The sequence below is a fragment of the Phocoena sinus genome, chromosome 9, assembly GCF_008692025.1.
Source record: "Phocoena sinus isolate mPhoSin1 chromosome 9, mPhoSin1.pri, whole genome shotgun sequence".
Taxonomy (NCBI): Eukaryota; Metazoa; Chordata; class Mammalia; order Artiodactyla; family Phocoenidae; genus Phocoena; species Phocoena sinus.
In genome coordinates, this window is record NC_045771.1 from 58460591 (window position 1) to 58477291 (window position 16701).

Sequence of the window (16701 nt, forward strand, 5' to 3'; positions counted from 1 at the left end):
TTTAATATGTAGAATGATTTTTATTATTTCCTTCTAGTTCTGATACCCTAAACATGATTCAATGTACAAAGTAGATACTGAACAAATCCAGATTGATGGGTGGAAAAGGATTTTAGGTTAAGTACAAAAGAGAGCTGCATAATTATAAATTTTCACACATAGTACAATAGATGTTACTTAGAGTTATTGTTTTCTTATAAAGCAGTTGTTCTTAACCTTTTTGAGGATCACATAACCCTGTATCTGATTAAAAGTAATGGTTGTATTCCTCTCCTGAAGAAAAATGCATGTCTGCATACACACACACACACACACACACACACACACACGGTTCTCCATATTTTTTCAAGGCTTTGTGGACTCCCTGGAACTGGTTAAGAACCTTGGGATGGAGTTTGTAGGCTAGTATCTGCAAGAGTTCCAGGCTCAGAGTCTCCTGAAGTCTCAGAGCTAAGAGAATGAGATTTTCTAAATAACTGAGTACTTTGAATGTTTTAGGCTTAAATAATATAATCATCTTAAGAGTTCTAGGGGTACCTAAACTATACAGTTTTCATAAACTAGATTTGACTGAACCTTCAACTAGAAATACTTAACAGCTTGCCTAAAATATTTTTATTATAATGAAACCATGTTGAAGATTCTACACCTCATTTAAAATTAGAAATCTTAAAACGGTTGAATCCTAAGTGGTCCATAAACTGTAAACCAAATGAAGGGCATATTATAAATACTGTTAGCTAAGAATTAATTATTTTTGGTGGCCGTTATTTTATATTCTTTTTTCACATCTAAAGACTGGGACTCTATCTTAAGTATCTTGGTATCTTTTGTATTGAAAATCTGCTAATTAAATTTCTTTGGTCCTTGACATCTGTCAGTATTTTTGTAACCAAAGGTCACAGCCCATTAACAGCCATGAAATCAGCATTTTTTTTCTTTTTTTAAAGAATAGAATGGAAAAAAGTCAGATGCATTCCAAGTAGTAAGGATAGGTATTGTTTCCCATATATGTGTTCTGAGTCCCATTATAAAATGAATTTTTCATTACGGTTAATAACCCAAGAAGTTGGAAAAACCCTGAACTAGTTATTTACAGATTGAAGGAATACCATTATTTACATCAGTGTTTGGGAAATGGTAGCAAAAAGTACAAAAGCATTTTGGTTTCAGTGCTGAAACGGTAGTATTCACAGGAGAAAATCTAATGGGAAATACATTACTGACAAGATAATAATGAAATAACTTGGTTTTTTCACAGAGTGCAATGATTCTTATGAACGTGTATTGCAATAGGATTTTGAAGCCTGTAGATGGTTCCTGTTGTCAACCTCGGCCTCCTCTTACTCTCCTACAGAAGCTAGCTGCTTGTTTTTTCACTTTATCTATTATTGGATATTTAATTTTTTATATAATTCATCATAACGCTCATCGGAAGAATAAGCCTTGTACTGATTTGGAAAGTGGAGAAGAAAAGAAAAATATTATCAATCCGCCTGTGTCTCCATTAGGAATACTTTTACAGTCTTTCTGCAAACTTGGCCTGATCATGGCTTATTTCTATATGTGTGACCGTGCAAATCTATTTATGAAGGAAAACAAATTTTATACACATTCAACTTTCTTTATTCCAATTATCTACATCTTGGTTTTGGGAGTATTTTACAATGAAAATACTAAGGAGGTAAGAGTCATTTTCTTTTTAGTTCATCTTATCCTTTTCATCTCATTACAAAGTGTAGATTAAGGAAATAGTATTTATCATGCCATAATATACAAACATTTACATATATAGAAGAGAATGAAGGAATATTGCAGCAGTACTTCACTTAGTGGACTCTTAACTGTTGCTTTTTTGAAACAGTTTGGAGAAAGATCATAGTTTCATAAAGATGGTTGAAAAGTTGGAAAATAATGACCTGTGAAAAAGATATCATGACTTGGTGTCATTTTGCCTGCTTGAGGATGGAGAAAGTTGAGGTGCTCCCAATTTTGTAATGGTCTTCAAACATGAGATAGTATTATCATTTATAAGTTAAAAACATATAATTATACTAATAAACACTTTTTATATTTATATGTTTATATAGTCAGACATGTACACACAAATTAGAACTTATATAATAATGTGGGCACTGTTCACAATATTCTGAATTCCTATTTTAGTATTACTGTAATTGCTCAGAATATTAATATAACTCCTTTATAAGTCATTTAGTTGAATTAATAAATTCTGTTGTAAGATAACTTTCATATGAGGATGATTAATCAGTTCTTCATTTCCAGTGGGAATATTCTAGAGAAAATAAAGTATAATAAAGGAGCTTTTTTCCCCACAATAAAGTATAAAAGAACTGTAAGATCTTTTCTAACTGAAATTCTAAGATTCTCTTAAAGAAAATTATTAAATGCCATTTTTTTAGATTTACAAACATATCTGTCATAGTTTAAAAGTAATCTTAATATAAAACCATAAGTATCAACTTAAATATTTAAAGTCTCTTTTATATTCATTTCCAAATTCATATTATACTTTAAATAGTTTTATTATCTCTTTTATCAAGAAATAAAATGACAATCTTTAACTGATTTTCCCCCAACGTTCTTTTGAAAGAAGCATTAGCTTTATATCCTATGAGAAAAATGTTAACGTATTTAATGTATACTGTCCAAATAATAGCTTCATGATGAATTTTAAAGCAAATTTTGATTCTTTTACACAGACTAAAGTGTTAAATAGAGAACAAACAGATGAATGGAAAGGCTGGATGCAACTTGTGATTTTGATTTATCATATTTCTGGCGCAAGTACAGTAAGTATTTTGAATTTAAGTTCTGAAAATATAGGAAATAATGTCACTTTAATGTTTCCTTAAGGGCACCAATTCTTTTGTGTTTTATATTCTCTACCATTTGGAGACCATTCTTATTTCCCACCCAATTTTTCTGTCTTCCCATTTTTCTCCTACCATCTGACTCTTTGAGAATGTATAGTCTTAAAAGCAAAATAATTATTTTTTAAAAGATAAAGCAGTAATTTATATTTACTTTGCCTTAATTTTAAGGTAGTAGGAACAGCTAATAATCTAAGGGTATTGTTTCATGTCCTTCTGAACAACTAAAGTTATCAAGAAACTTTCTAGATGATACTTAATTGCAAAGGATTTAGAATAGGCAAGTTACTATTAAAAGAAATCAAATTAGATGATTATATTTTATATTCTATCCTTCACTGTATGTTAGGAAGTTTGACCAACCATTTTTATATTTTTGAAGTTTAAAAACTTAGAACTCTCTTGCCGCAGTATTCAGAGTACTCAGATACCCATGGTCTGCTATTGTTGACCATGTATTATGTGCCATACTTCATAAGTATTACCACTTCCATGAGATGGAGGACCCTTCCTTTGCTCACCTAGTGCCCTCTGTACCTGGACAAAATCATTTTTCCCTTAGCCGTAGGTGTCTTTTTATGTCTTTTAGACTTTGGATTCTCATGACTTGGGGACATCTTGGATTTGGTAGGGGTAGAAAAAATGTGTTCAGAATTGTAACATACAGCTACATACATTTAAAACACACTTTTAAGAGTAAACCTAGGTATCTAATAACCACTTTCACACAAGTTTTTATAGGGAAGATACAAACTGATTTCTATAAAATATGTTTTAAAAATTTAACAAGTTCTTTCATAATTTGGGAACTACTGAACTGGTTTTTATTGCTTTATTTGCTTATATAAAGCACACATCTGTAAACAGTAACTTAACATAGAATCAGTGATTCCATTTAACATTGAGTCAATGTGGAGATAATAGGGGAGTGTTGCCCAGAAAGGAGTATTTTGAAATTTCCATTGCAGCAGTTAAGAAGATGAATAATACTAGGGTTTTTCAGATATCTCTAACAATTAGAAAATACTAACGTTATTCTTCATTAAGTCTCTTTATTATTTTCAAAAATTACCGGTGATTTCATGGATGGCTCGTTTGAAGGGCAAAAGGCAGAGGAAGAGGTATAATTTTTACTGAAATTGCATGGCTATGATATGTATATTTGTGACAACAGTAAAACTCCTGTGACACTGCAGCTGAAGGGGACCTAGTGAATTCAGGTAACTGTGGAAGAACCAAGACAATAAAAGAGATCCAAAGCAAGGAGAGATGAAGATAGTAAGAATTAGTTCATAAGCCCAGTTCAGAATTTGTAGGATAAATTTAGCAGATTTTCTAAAAAGATGAATATTGAATCATAGAAATATCTCTGACATATGAAGAAAGATTAGTTTAATTTGAAGGGGGGTGGGGAGAGGGTTTTGAGAGAATGCCACTTAAGACATAATTAATTGCTGACATAGAAAGGGTAATAGTACTGTGTAAAAAAAAAAAAAAATCAGATAGAAAGAATTAATGACAGATTCAGTTCTTTAACTCATTGATTCCAGAAAAGATTTGGATCATAAAAGAATGAAAGCAATTTGGCATTCTATTATAATTATTTCTCAAGCTAGCATTCTAATACATCTTAGACTATATCCCAGTACATTCTAAGTTACAGTTTAAAAACATCTGTATTCTGGAAGGACATTACTTTTCATTAACAGATTAACAGTTATGATTAATTAACATATCCCTGTTCGTTTATATAGAATTTTGTGGTTAAAAATTACCTGTATCTACACTGGCAAAGCATTATTAGCATGGGTTATAATGTATTTGAGGACTTGATTCTTTTAATTACCTAATCTTAATGCTTTTTTATTTTGAGTAAAATATGTCAGACTTTAGTTGTGCCATGTTTTTATAGTAAAATAGAAACTATGTCAAAAATTACAGAGAATTATTAAAATAATCCAGATGGTCTGGCAGATTGCAATTGTTGGTGTAAACATTCTTTTAAACATAACATATCAGATATGGATAAAATATTGTGAATTAAATACAGAGAGTGCAGCAAGTTAGGTATATACAGTAGATGATTTTGTGTTCCATTGTGGGTTTTTCTCCTTTGAGAGTTTGTAAATAACTTCCATGAAGGGACCTAAGTGAAAGGTCTTAAGGGAAAATATGTGGGGCTAGAAAAAGAAGAGAACCAGCAGTCAGCCTATTAATTCTAATGAAATTGGATTCTCAATACACTTTTAATACTAAAATTTTGTTGTAAGTAATACTTGACTCCTGAAAAACAAAAAGGAAAACAATTTGAATTAAAGGAGACTAAAGCGGAATGAAAACTAAATGCAATGTGTGATTCTTGGTTCAAGGTTCCTAAATCAAAAAAAAATTTTTTTAATCGTAAAGGATATCACTGGGACAATCAAGGAAATTCATATATGGATTATACAGTACATACTATTATATTTAATTTCATGGGTATTATAATGATAATATAAGAACTATACAAGAAACTATTCTTTCTTCTTAGGTGATACTTGCTAAGATATTTAGGGATGATGGTCTAAATTTGCAGACACATGGTCTGCAAATACTTTTAAATAGTTCAGCATGGTAAATAGTTGTTCATTGTACTATTCTTGCAACTTTTCTGTTGGTTTAAAATATCTTAAAAACTTGGGAGAAGTATTACATGAAATTTGTAATAATCCAACATAGGTAGAAACTTGGCAAATTGTTCTGATAGTGCTAAATTCAATTTAAATGGTTGTATTTACTGTTTAAATATAACCAAGTCTCAACACTGTAGGCCCAGACTCAGTCTTGAAGGGGCTCGAAAGCATGCGTTATGGAGAGTGGTTCAAGTAATTGGGAATGGTTAGCCTCGGTTGACATCTGTTTTCAACTATTCATAGAACTATCAGATGTAAAAGTGATTAAGTGTGTGCATATGGCTCTAGAGTTAGACTGTCCATTTTGGTGGCCACTAGCCACATGTGGCCATTGAGCACTTGAAATGTAGCTAGTCGGAATTGAGATGTGCTGTAAATGTGAAATATATATGAGATTAAGTATGATTAATTATGGTAAATGCATATAAAGTTCAAAAGCTTAGTATGAAAAAACACGAAATATCATGGTATATGTCAGAATGATAATATTTTGGATATATTAAATAAAATGTGTTTATTAAAATTATTTTCACTTAATTCTTTTTTTTCATATAGGCATTTTATTTTATTTTTTAAACATCTTTATTGGGGTATAATTGCTTTACAATGGTGTGTTACTTTCTGCTTTATAACAAAGTAAATCAGTTATACATATACATATGTTCCCATATCTCTACCCTGTTGCATCTCTCTCCCTCCCACCCTCCCTATCCCACCCCTCCAGGCGGTCACAAAGCACCGAGCCGATATCCCTGTGCTATGCGGCTGCTTCCCACTACCTATCTATTTTACGTTTGATAGTGTATATGTGTTCATGCCTCTCCCTCGCTTTGTCACAGCTCACCCTTCCCCCTCCCCATATCCTCAAGTCCGTTCTCCAGTAGGTCTGTGTCTTTATTCCTGTCTTACCCCTAGGTTCTTCATGACATTTTTTTCCCTTAAATTCCATATATATGTGTTAGCATACGGTACTTGTCTTTTTCTTTCTGACTTACTTCACTCTGTATGACAGACTCTAGGTCTATCCACCTCATTACAAATAGCTCAATTTCGTTTCTTTTTATGGCTGAGTAATATTCCATTGTATATATGTGCCACATCTTCTTTATCCATTCATCCGATGATGGGCACTTAGGTTGTTTCCATCTCCTGGCTATTGTAAATAGAGGTGAAATGAGCATTTTGGTACATGACTCTTTGAATTATGATTTTCTCAGGGTATATGCCCAGTAGTGGGATTGCTGGGTCATATGGTAGTTCTATTTGTAGTTTTTTTAAGGAACCTCCATACTGTTCTCCATAGTGGCTGAACCAATTCACATTCCCACCAGCAGGGCAAGAGTGTTCCCTTTTCTCCACAGCCTCTCCAGCATTTATTGTTTCTAGATTTTTTGAGGATGGCCATTCTGACTGGTGTGAGATGATATCTCATTGTAGTTTTGATTTGCATTTCCCTAATGATTAATGATGTTGAATATTCTTTCATGTGTTTGTTGGCAGTCTGTATATCTTCTTTGGAGAAATGTCTATTTAGGTCTTCTGCCCATTTTTGGATTGGGTTGTTTGCTTTTTTGTTATTGAGCTGCATGAGCTGCCTGTAAATTTTGGAGATTAATCCTTTGTCAGTTGCTTCATTTGCAAATATTTTCTCCCATTCTGAGGGTTGTCTTTTGGTCTTGTTTATGGTTTCCTTTGCTGTGCAAAAGCTTTGACGTTTCATTAGGTCCCATTTGTTTATTTTTGTTTTTATTTCCATTTCTCTAGGAGGTGGGTCAGAAAGGATCTTGCTGTGATTTATGTCATAGAGTGTTCTGCCTATGTTTTCCTCTAAGAGTTTGATAGTTTCTGGCCTTACATTTAGGTCTTTAATCCATTTTGGGCTTATTTTTGTGTATGGTGTTAGGGAGATCTAATCTCATACTTTTACATGTACCTGTCCAGTTTTCCCAGCACCACTTATTGAAGAGGCTGTCCTTTCTCCACTGTACATTCCTGCCTCCTTTATCAAAGATAAGGTGACCATATGTGTGTGGGTTTATCTCTGGGCTTTCTATCCTGTCCCATTGATCTATCTTTCTGTTTTGTGCCAGTACCATACTGTCTTGATTACTGTGGCTTTGTAGTATAGTCTGAAGTCAGGGAGCCTGATTCCTCCAGCTCCGTTTTTCGTTCTGAAGATTGCTTTGGCTATTCGGGGTCTTTTGTGTTTCCATACAAATTGTGAAATTTTTTGTTCTAGTTCTGTGAAAAATGCCAGTGGTAGTTTGATAGGGATTGCATTGAATCTGTAGATTGCTTTCAGTAGTAATTTTCATAATGTTGAATCTTCCAGTCCAAGAGCATGGTATATCTCTCCATCTATTTTGTATCATCTTTAATTTCTTTCATCATTGTCTTATAATTTTCTGCATACAGGTCTTTTGTCTTCTTAGGTATGTTTATTCCTAGATATTTTATTCTCTTTGTTGCAGTGGTAAATGGGAGTGTTTTCTTGATTTCACTTTAGATTTTACATCATTAGTGTATAGGAATGCCAGAGATTTCTGTGCATTAATTTTTGTATCCTGCTACTATACCAAATTCATTGATTAGCTCTAGTAGTTTTCTGGTAGCATCTTTAGGATTCTCTATGTATAGTATCATGTCATCTGCAAACAGTGACACCTTTTTTCTTCTTTTCTGATATGGATTCCTTTTATTTCCATTTCTTCTCTGATTGCTGTGGCTAAAACTCCAAAACTATGTTGAATAAAAGTGGTGAGAGTGGGCAGCCTTGTCTTGTTCCTGATCTTAGTGGAAATGCTTTCAGTTTTTCACCATTGAGGATGATGTTGGCTGTGGGTTTGTCATATATGGCCTTTATTATGTTGAGGTAAGTTCCCTCTATGCCTACTTTCTGCAGGAATTTTATCATAAATGGGTGTTGAATTTTGTTGAAAGCTTTCTCTGCATCTATTGAGATGATCATATGGTTTTTCTCCTTCAGTTTGTTAATATGGTTTATCACATTGATTGATTTGCATGTATTGAAGAATCCTTGCATTCCTGGAATAAACCCCACTTGATCATGGTGTATGATCCTTTTAATGTGCTGTTGGATTCTGTTTGCTAGTATTTTGTTGAGAATTTTTGCATCTATGTTCATCAGTGATATTGCCTATAGTTTTCTTTCTTTGTGACATCCTTGTCTGGTTTTGGTATCAAGGTGATGGTGGCCTCGTAGAATGAGTTTGGGAGTGTTCCTCCCTCTGCTGTATTTTGGAAGAGTTGGAGAAGGATAGGTATTAGCTCTTCTCTAAATGTTTGATAGAATTCGCCTGTGAAGCCATCTGGGCCTGGGCTTCTGTTTGTTGGAAGATTTTTAATCACAGATTTTTAATCACAGTTTCAATTTCAGTGCTTGTGATTGATCTGTTCATATTTTCTTTTTCTTCCTGAATCAGTCTTGGCAGGTTGTGCCTTTCTAAGAATTTGTCCATTTCTTCCAGGTTGTCCATTTTATTTGCATAGAGTTGCTTGTAGTAATCTCTCATGATCTTTTGTATTTCTGCAGTGTCAGTTGTTACTTCTCCTGTTTCATTTCTAATTCTATTGATTTGAGTAGTCTCCCTTTTTTTCTTGATGAGTCTGGCTAATGGTTTATCAATTTTGTTTATCTTCTCAAAGAACCAGCTTTTAGTTTTATTGATCTTTGCTATTGTTTCCTTCATTTCTTTTTCATTTATTTCTGATCTGATTTTTATGATTTTTTTCCTTCTGCTAAGTTAGGGGGTTTTTTGTTCTTCTTTCTCTAATTGCTTTAGGTGCAAGGTTAGGTTGTTTATTCAAGACGTTTCCTGTTTCTTAAGGTGGGCTTGTATTGCTATAAACTTCCCTCTTAGAACTGCTTTTGCTGCATCCCATAGGTTTTGGGTTGTCGTGTGTCCATTGTCATCTGTTTCTAGGTATTTTTTTATTTCCTCTTTGATTTCTTCAGTGATCACGTCGTTATTAAGTAGTATATTGTTTAGCCTTCATGTGTTTGTATTTTTTACAGATCTTTTCCTGTAATTGATATCTAGTCTTATGGTGTTGTGGTCAGAAAAGAAACTTGATACAATTTCAATTTTCTTAAATTTGCCAAGGCTTGATTTGTGACCCAAGATATGATCTATCCTGGAGAATGTTCCATGAGCACTTGAGAAAAATGTGTATTCTGTTGTTTTTGGATGGAGTGTCCTATAAATATCAATTAAGTCCATCTTGTTTAATGTATCATTTAAAGCTTGTGTTTCCTTATTTATTTTCATTTTGGATGATCTGTCCATTGGTGAAAGTGCAGTGTTAAAAGTCCCCTACTATGAATGTGTTACTGTGAATTTCCCCTTTATGGCTGTTAGTATTTGCCTTATGTATTGAGGTGCTCCTATGTTGGGTGCATAAATATTTACAATGGTTATATCTTCTTCTTGGTCGATCCCTTGATCATTATGTAGTGTCCTTCTTTGTCTAATAGTCTTTATTTTAAAGTCTGTTTTGTCTGATGTGAGAATTGCTACTCCAGCTTTCTTTTGGTTTTCTTTTGCATGGAATATCTTTTTCCATCCCCTTACTTTCAGTCTGTATGTGTCTCTAGGTCTGAAGTGGGTCTCTTGTAGACAGCATATATATGGGTTTTGTTTTTGTATCCATTCAGCCAATCTCTGTCTTTTGGTGGGAGCATTTAGTCCATTTACATTTAAGGTAATTATTGATATGTATGTTCCTATTCCCATTTTCTAAATTGTTTTGGGTTCGTTATTGTAGGTCTTTTCCTTCTCTTGTGTTTCCTGCCTAGAGAAGTTCCTTTAGCATTTGTTGTAAAGCTGGTTTGGTGGTGCTGAACTCTCTCAGCTTTTGCTTGTCTGCAAAGGTTTTAATTTCTCCATCAAATCTGAATGAGATCCTTGTTGGGTAGATTAATCTTGGTGGCAGGTTTTTCCCTTTCATCACTTTAAATATGTCCTGCCAGTCCCTTCTGGCTTGCAGAGTTTCTGCTGAAAGATCAGCTGTTAACCTTATGGGGATTCCCTTGTGTGTTGTTTTTCTCTTGCTGCTTTTAAAATGCTTTCTTTGTATTTAATTTTTGACCGTTTGATTAATATGTGTCTTGGCGTATTTCTCCTTGGATTTATCCTGTATGGGACTCTGTGTGCTTCCTGTACTTGATTAACTATTTCCTTTCCCGTATTAGGCAAGTTTTCAACTATAATCTCTTCAAATATCTTCTCCGTCCCTTGCTTTTTCTCTTCTTCTTCTGGAACCCCTATTATTCAAATGTTGGTGCGTTTAATGTTGTCCCAGAGGTCTCTGAGACTGTCCTCAGTTCTTTTCATTCTTTTTTCTTTATTCTGCTCTGCAGTAGTTATTTCCACTATTTTATCTTCCAGGTCACTTATCCGTTCTTCTGCCTCAGTTATTCTGCTATTGATCCCATCAAGAGTATTTTTAATTTCATTTATTGTGTTGTTCATCATTGTTTGTTTCATCTTTAGTTCTTCTAGTTCCTTGTTAAGTGTTTCTTGCATTTTTTCTATTCTATTTCCAGGATTTTGGATCATCTTTACTCTCATTATTCTGAATTCTTTTTCAGGTAGACTGCCTATTTCTTCTTCATTTGTTAGGTCTGGTGCATTTTTATCTTGCTCCTTTATCTGCTGTGTGTTTTTCTGTCTTCTCATTTTGCTTATCTTACTGTGTTTGGGGTCTCCTTTTTGCAGGCTGCAGGTTCATAGTTCCCGTTGTTTTTGGTGTCTGTTCCCGGTGGCTAAGGTTGGTTCATTGGGTTGTGTAGGCTTCCTGGTGGAGGGGACTAGTGCCTGTGTTCTGGTGGATGAGGCTGGATCTTGTCTTTCTGATGGGCAGGTCCACGTCTGGTGGTGTGTTTTGGGGTGTCTGTGGACTTACTATGATTTTAGGCAGCCTCTCTGCTAATGGGTGGGGTTGTGTTCCTGTCTTGCTAGTTGTTTGGCATAGGGTGTCCAGCACTGTAGCTTGCTGGTCGTTGAGTGAAGCTGGGTGCTGGTGTTGAGATGGAGATCTCTGGGAGATTTTTGCTGTTTGATATTATGTGGAGCTGGGAGGTCTCTTGTGGACCAGTGTCCTGAAGTTGGCTCTTCTACCTCAGAGGCACAGCACTGACTCCTGGCTGCAGCACCAAGAGCCTTTCCTGCACACGGCTCAGAATAAAAGGGAGAAAAAGTAGAAAGAATTAGTAGAAGTAGGAAGAAAGAAAGAAAGAAAGGCAGGAAGGAAGGAAGAAGGAAAGAAAGAAAGAAGGAAAGAAAGAAAAGAGAAGGAAAGAGAGAAAGAAAGGAGGGAGGGAGGGACGGTGGGAGGAAGGAAGGAGGGAAGGAAGGAAAAAAGAAAGAAAGAAGATAGAGTAAGATAAAATAAAGTAAAATAAAATAAAGTTATTAAAATTATTAAGAAAAAAAATTTAAGAAAAAAAAGAAAGGACGGATAGAACATATGGTGTTCTAGGACAAATGGTGGAACCAAAGCTATACAGACAAAATCTCACACAGAAGCATACACATACACACTCACCAAAAGAGGAAAAGGGGAAAAAATCATAGATCTTGCCCTCAAAGTCCACCTCCTCAATTTGGGATTATTCATTGTCTATTCATGTATTCCACAGACATCAAGTTGATTGTGGAGCTTTAATCCGCTGCTTCTGAGGCTGCTGGGAGAGATTTCCCTTTCTCTTCTTTGTTCTCACAGCTCCCAGGGGCTCAGCTTTGGATTTGGCCCCACCTCTGCATGTAGGTCGCTGGAGGGCATCTGTTTTTTGCTCAGACAGGACAGGGATAAAGGAGCAGCTGATTCGGGGGCTCTGGCTCACTCAGGCCGGGGGGGGGGGGGGGGGGGGGGAGGGGCGCAGAGTGCGGGGCGAGCCTGCGGCGGCAGGGGCCAGCATGACGTTGCACCAGCCTGAGGCTCGCTGTGCGTTTTCCCGGGGAAGTTGTCCCTGGATCCCAGGAACCTGGCAGTCACTTATTTCTTTTAACTGTTTAAATGTCTGGCAGCCACATTAAAAATTTACCATGTGGCTCACATGTTATTTTCATCACACAGCACTGCCCTAGACAGCTTAATTTGGTAGCTTTTACATAGAGTTTGATTTCAACTTTTCATGAAAAGGAACTTTATAGCAATTAATGACCATCTGAAAATGGTATGGATTGCCTTGGGAATTTGTGTGTTTTCTGCTATTAAAAAGTGCTCAAATACTTGAAGGGAATTTTTGTTTTGTTTTTTTTAATGGTACGCGGGCCTCTCACTGTTGTGGCCTCTCCCGTTGCTCCCCTTGAGGAGCACAGGCTCTAGGCGCGCAGGCCCAGCGGCCATGGCTCACAGGCCCAGCCACTCCGCTGCATGTGGGATCTTCCTGGACTGCTGCACGAACCCGTGTCCCCCGCATCGGCAGGCAGACTCTCAACCACTGTGGCACCAGCGAAGCCCTTGAAGGGAATATTTTAGAGTGCATTCAAGAATGAGGTAAAGATACAGGTTTAGGTTAGATAAGTTTTGAGGCTATTTCAATACTGTATTCCCACTTTCATCCCAGTGATTCTAATATGTTACACCTTCATTGAAAATTTCTGATCTAATGATGAGATAAGACATTTAAAAAGAACTAATGATGAAAAGCAATAAATACAAACTCATATATAAATTGTTGGTGCTTAAAGGAACTCAGAAGGAGAAATGACTTTCATCTGAGAGTAAAAGAATGGAAAATTTGACCAGGGGTCTAAAGAAGGATAGTATTTGTATAAACAAAATGTGGTTAGGAGAACATTCCAGGGTATAAAGAACAGATAAACAAAGGAGAGGTGACAGGAAAGTACAAGAAAGACCAGTTTAGGAGACAGAGAATCTTAACAGTTTGGCTAGAGTGGAGACTATGTTGAAGAATCTATGACATTATAATTCAGGGGGTTTTCCTTCCAGAAAAAAATGTTATCCCTCAGAAAAGAAAAAGATGTGTTCAAGAATGCATTCGAGGATATATACAAAAGATGCATATGTTCGAGGCCTTATAAAATCAGTTTAAGGCGTCTGCTCAATTATTTTATCCTACAAAGTATCACTTAGGGAAGACATGTTAAACTAAAATGGCCATAACCAGTGTTAATGCTGGATAATTACAGAGGTGATCAGATGAGTCTATAAAATAGAAGCCAAAAAAATGTTTACATAGATTTAGTAATTATTCCTAAAAGAATGGCCTTATAATTACAAAGGTTGGATGTCACTAAACAAGCCTGTTAAAGATCATTTTAAAAAGCAGTACACTGCCTGTGTTGTAGAGATCGTGACTATACACCTAAAGGACTAATAGGTGGTGGGGAGAACACATGACAGTGTTCTAAGGTTAAGAGAGTTAGGACTTATAAATAATATTTCCAGTGACTCCCATAAAATATAGATTAGAAATATGTTATATTTCTTTCAGCCTAGATAGAAGTGAAGATGTGATGCTCTGAAAACTCATGGTGAAGATGAAACACATGCAGGAGTGTAAAATAAAATTGTTTTATAAAATAAGATTAGAAGGGAAATAATATTTCTGAATTAAGTTTGCATATGTTTTTTAAATGTAATTTTTGCTGAATAATCAAATATTTTAAGTAGTCATGTGACGATTTTATTTACAAGTCTAAATTCTGTATATTTAGTGGGGCCAAGAATGTAGGATTTTGGGGGGGGTTAATTCTTTAGGATTTTTTTTTTAATTTATTTTTGGCTGCACTGGGTCTTTGTTGCTGCACGCAGGCTTTCTCTAGTTGTGACGAGCGGGGGCTACTCTTCGTTGTGGTGTGCGGGCTTTTCATTGTGGTGGCTTCTCTTGTTGCAGAGCACAGGCTCTAGGCATGAGGACTTCAATAGTTGTGGCTCGCGGGCCCAGTAGTTATGGCTTGTGGTCTCTAGAGTGTAGGCTCAGTAGTTGTGGTGCACAGGCTTAGTTGCTCTGCGGCATGTGGGATCTTCCCGGACCAGGGCTTGAACCCATGTCCCCTGCATTGGCAGGCGGATTCTTAACCACTGCGCCACCAGGGAAGCCCTTTGTTTTGTTTTTTATCTTCTTGAGAAAATGTGAACTCCAGAGTGACCTTGTATTCAGCATATATATGGTGATTAATAATTATGGATATAATATATTTAATTCAAATTGGATGAAATGTACAAAGCGCCTCACATTTATTAACTCATTCATTCCTCACAAGACCCTTTGAGGAAGGAGAACATAGTCTCATTTTGCAGTTTAGAAACTCAAATTTAAGTTTAAAGTCACATAGCTAATGAGTGGCAGAACCAGAATTTGAATCTAGGTCTCTAATTCCAAAGTCTACTTTTTTTAACCCCTGCTACAAGGCTTAATTTTCGAGAATAAATCTTTTCATTGCGCCAATGCTGAGTAATAATGTTGCTCCATTATTTTGGTTAAATTTACTGGTTATGGTAATTTAGGTATAGTTAGTGTCAGCATGTATTTCACCTGTTTATTTTTGTCAACAGTTTTTGCCTGTGTACATGCACATTCGGGTTCTGGTTGCTGCGTATCTATTTCAGACAGGGTATGGGCATTTCTCATACTTTTGGATCAAAGGAGACTTTGGAATCCATAGAGTATGTCAGGTAGGAATGCACGGTTATTTGTTTTCTTTCATATCAACATGCTTTTGTGCCTAACTGTGGAGAAACTATAAATATGTCCATTTTAAGGCCATGGATAATTTGAATTTATGAAATAGCACTTTAAAGTTTTGTTATTTCCATTACTGAGGGATGAAAAAATAGAATTTAGATGAATGTATAATAAAAGCAAAAGGGAGAACATTGCTGATTCACTTTAGTTTTGTAGAAATGTACAGTTACATGGGATTGTTAAAACATGCTATGTTTTCTCTAAGAAGAGGATTAATATTTTTTGTTTCTACCTTGTGCTAGGAAGTTTGTAAACATTATTTTATTTACCCTTCATTACAACCCTGAGTTGTAATCTTTATGTTTACAGACAAAGACACTGAGGCTCAGAGAGGTTAAATAATTTGCCTAAGGTCACACTGTAAGTGATAAAGCTCTAATATTCATCTGCTCAAATTCTGTGTTCTTTGACATCACAGTGTCTGAAATGACTGTTACAAACGTCCCAAAGATACTTTTGTTTTTCAAAGACAGTTTTTAATTTGAGTAATATTATTTTGTACCTATTGAAATGTTCAATTTAATACTAAATGAGGTAAATCAACATCAAACAGAGATGAAATGGACACCCTTTTGTTGAGGTAATCTAATCTCTGTTTATGAACTGTAGCTCTAGGAAGGAGGTTTATAATTCTTTTTGCTGCATTTAACAAGATGGCAGTTGTAGCCAGAGGACAGCTCAGGTTGGTGCTTTGCTGGGATTCAGTTAATATAATGATGCATAAATATTTTATATTCAACTGTTTACAATGATTTTTAAACAAATGTGATTTTAGGGATTAGTAAAACATACTTGTACAGTTATTATTTTAGTCTTAAATAAACATTTATACTCTGTCAGAATCTGTCTGCTTTTCATGCATACCTGGAATGAAAACCATTTTCTTCTCCTTTTTAATAGGTCTTATTTCGTCTCAATTTCCTGGTAGTGGTGTTATGTATAGTAATGGATCGGCCTTATCAATTCTATTACTTTGTCCCCTTGGTCACTGTATGGTTCATGGTCATATATGTTACTTTAGCACTATGGCCACAGATAATCCAAAAAAAAGCAAACGGTAAATATACTCTCTTACTAATGTTAATAAATATATTCTTTCAATGTAAGTTCCTTTTCAGTTGCTAAAGGCTATTATTTTTATTGAGACATGTTGACAGGTTAAATTTATGTGTAGCATTGACATTTTGAAATTTTGTTCTTAAATTATGTTTTTAAAATTTTACAGTTAAGTAGTTCAAGTAGTATAACAGTGCAGAACAATAGTTTGCATTTATATTGTATGTGTTTTCTCTTTTTTAAACTTAAATTTTCAAAGCCATTTTACATATCTACTAGTGCAGCCATTTTCAAACTACCTTGTATGGAGTCAGAATGGAGAGAGCCAGAAGAGAGGAAAGCC

General features: G+C 35.2%; 1 protein-coding gene across 1 annotated transcript in view; it reads left to right on the forward strand.

The window, feature by feature from the left end:
- CASD1 (CAS1 domain containing 1) overlaps positions 1 to 16701 on the forward strand; it is a 74143-nt gene that overhangs the window by 30871 nt on the left and 26571 nt on the right. Inside the window, exons 9-12 of the mRNA XM_032643533.1 lie at positions 1262 to 1684; positions 2724 to 2813; positions 15113 to 15232; positions 16203 to 16359. Coding sequence (XP_032499424.1) covers positions 1262 to 1684; positions 2724 to 2813; positions 15113 to 15232; positions 16203 to 16359 — 790 coding nt within the window. The remainder of the gene's footprint in view (positions 1 to 1261; positions 1685 to 2723; positions 2814 to 15112; positions 15233 to 16202; positions 16360 to 16701) is intronic.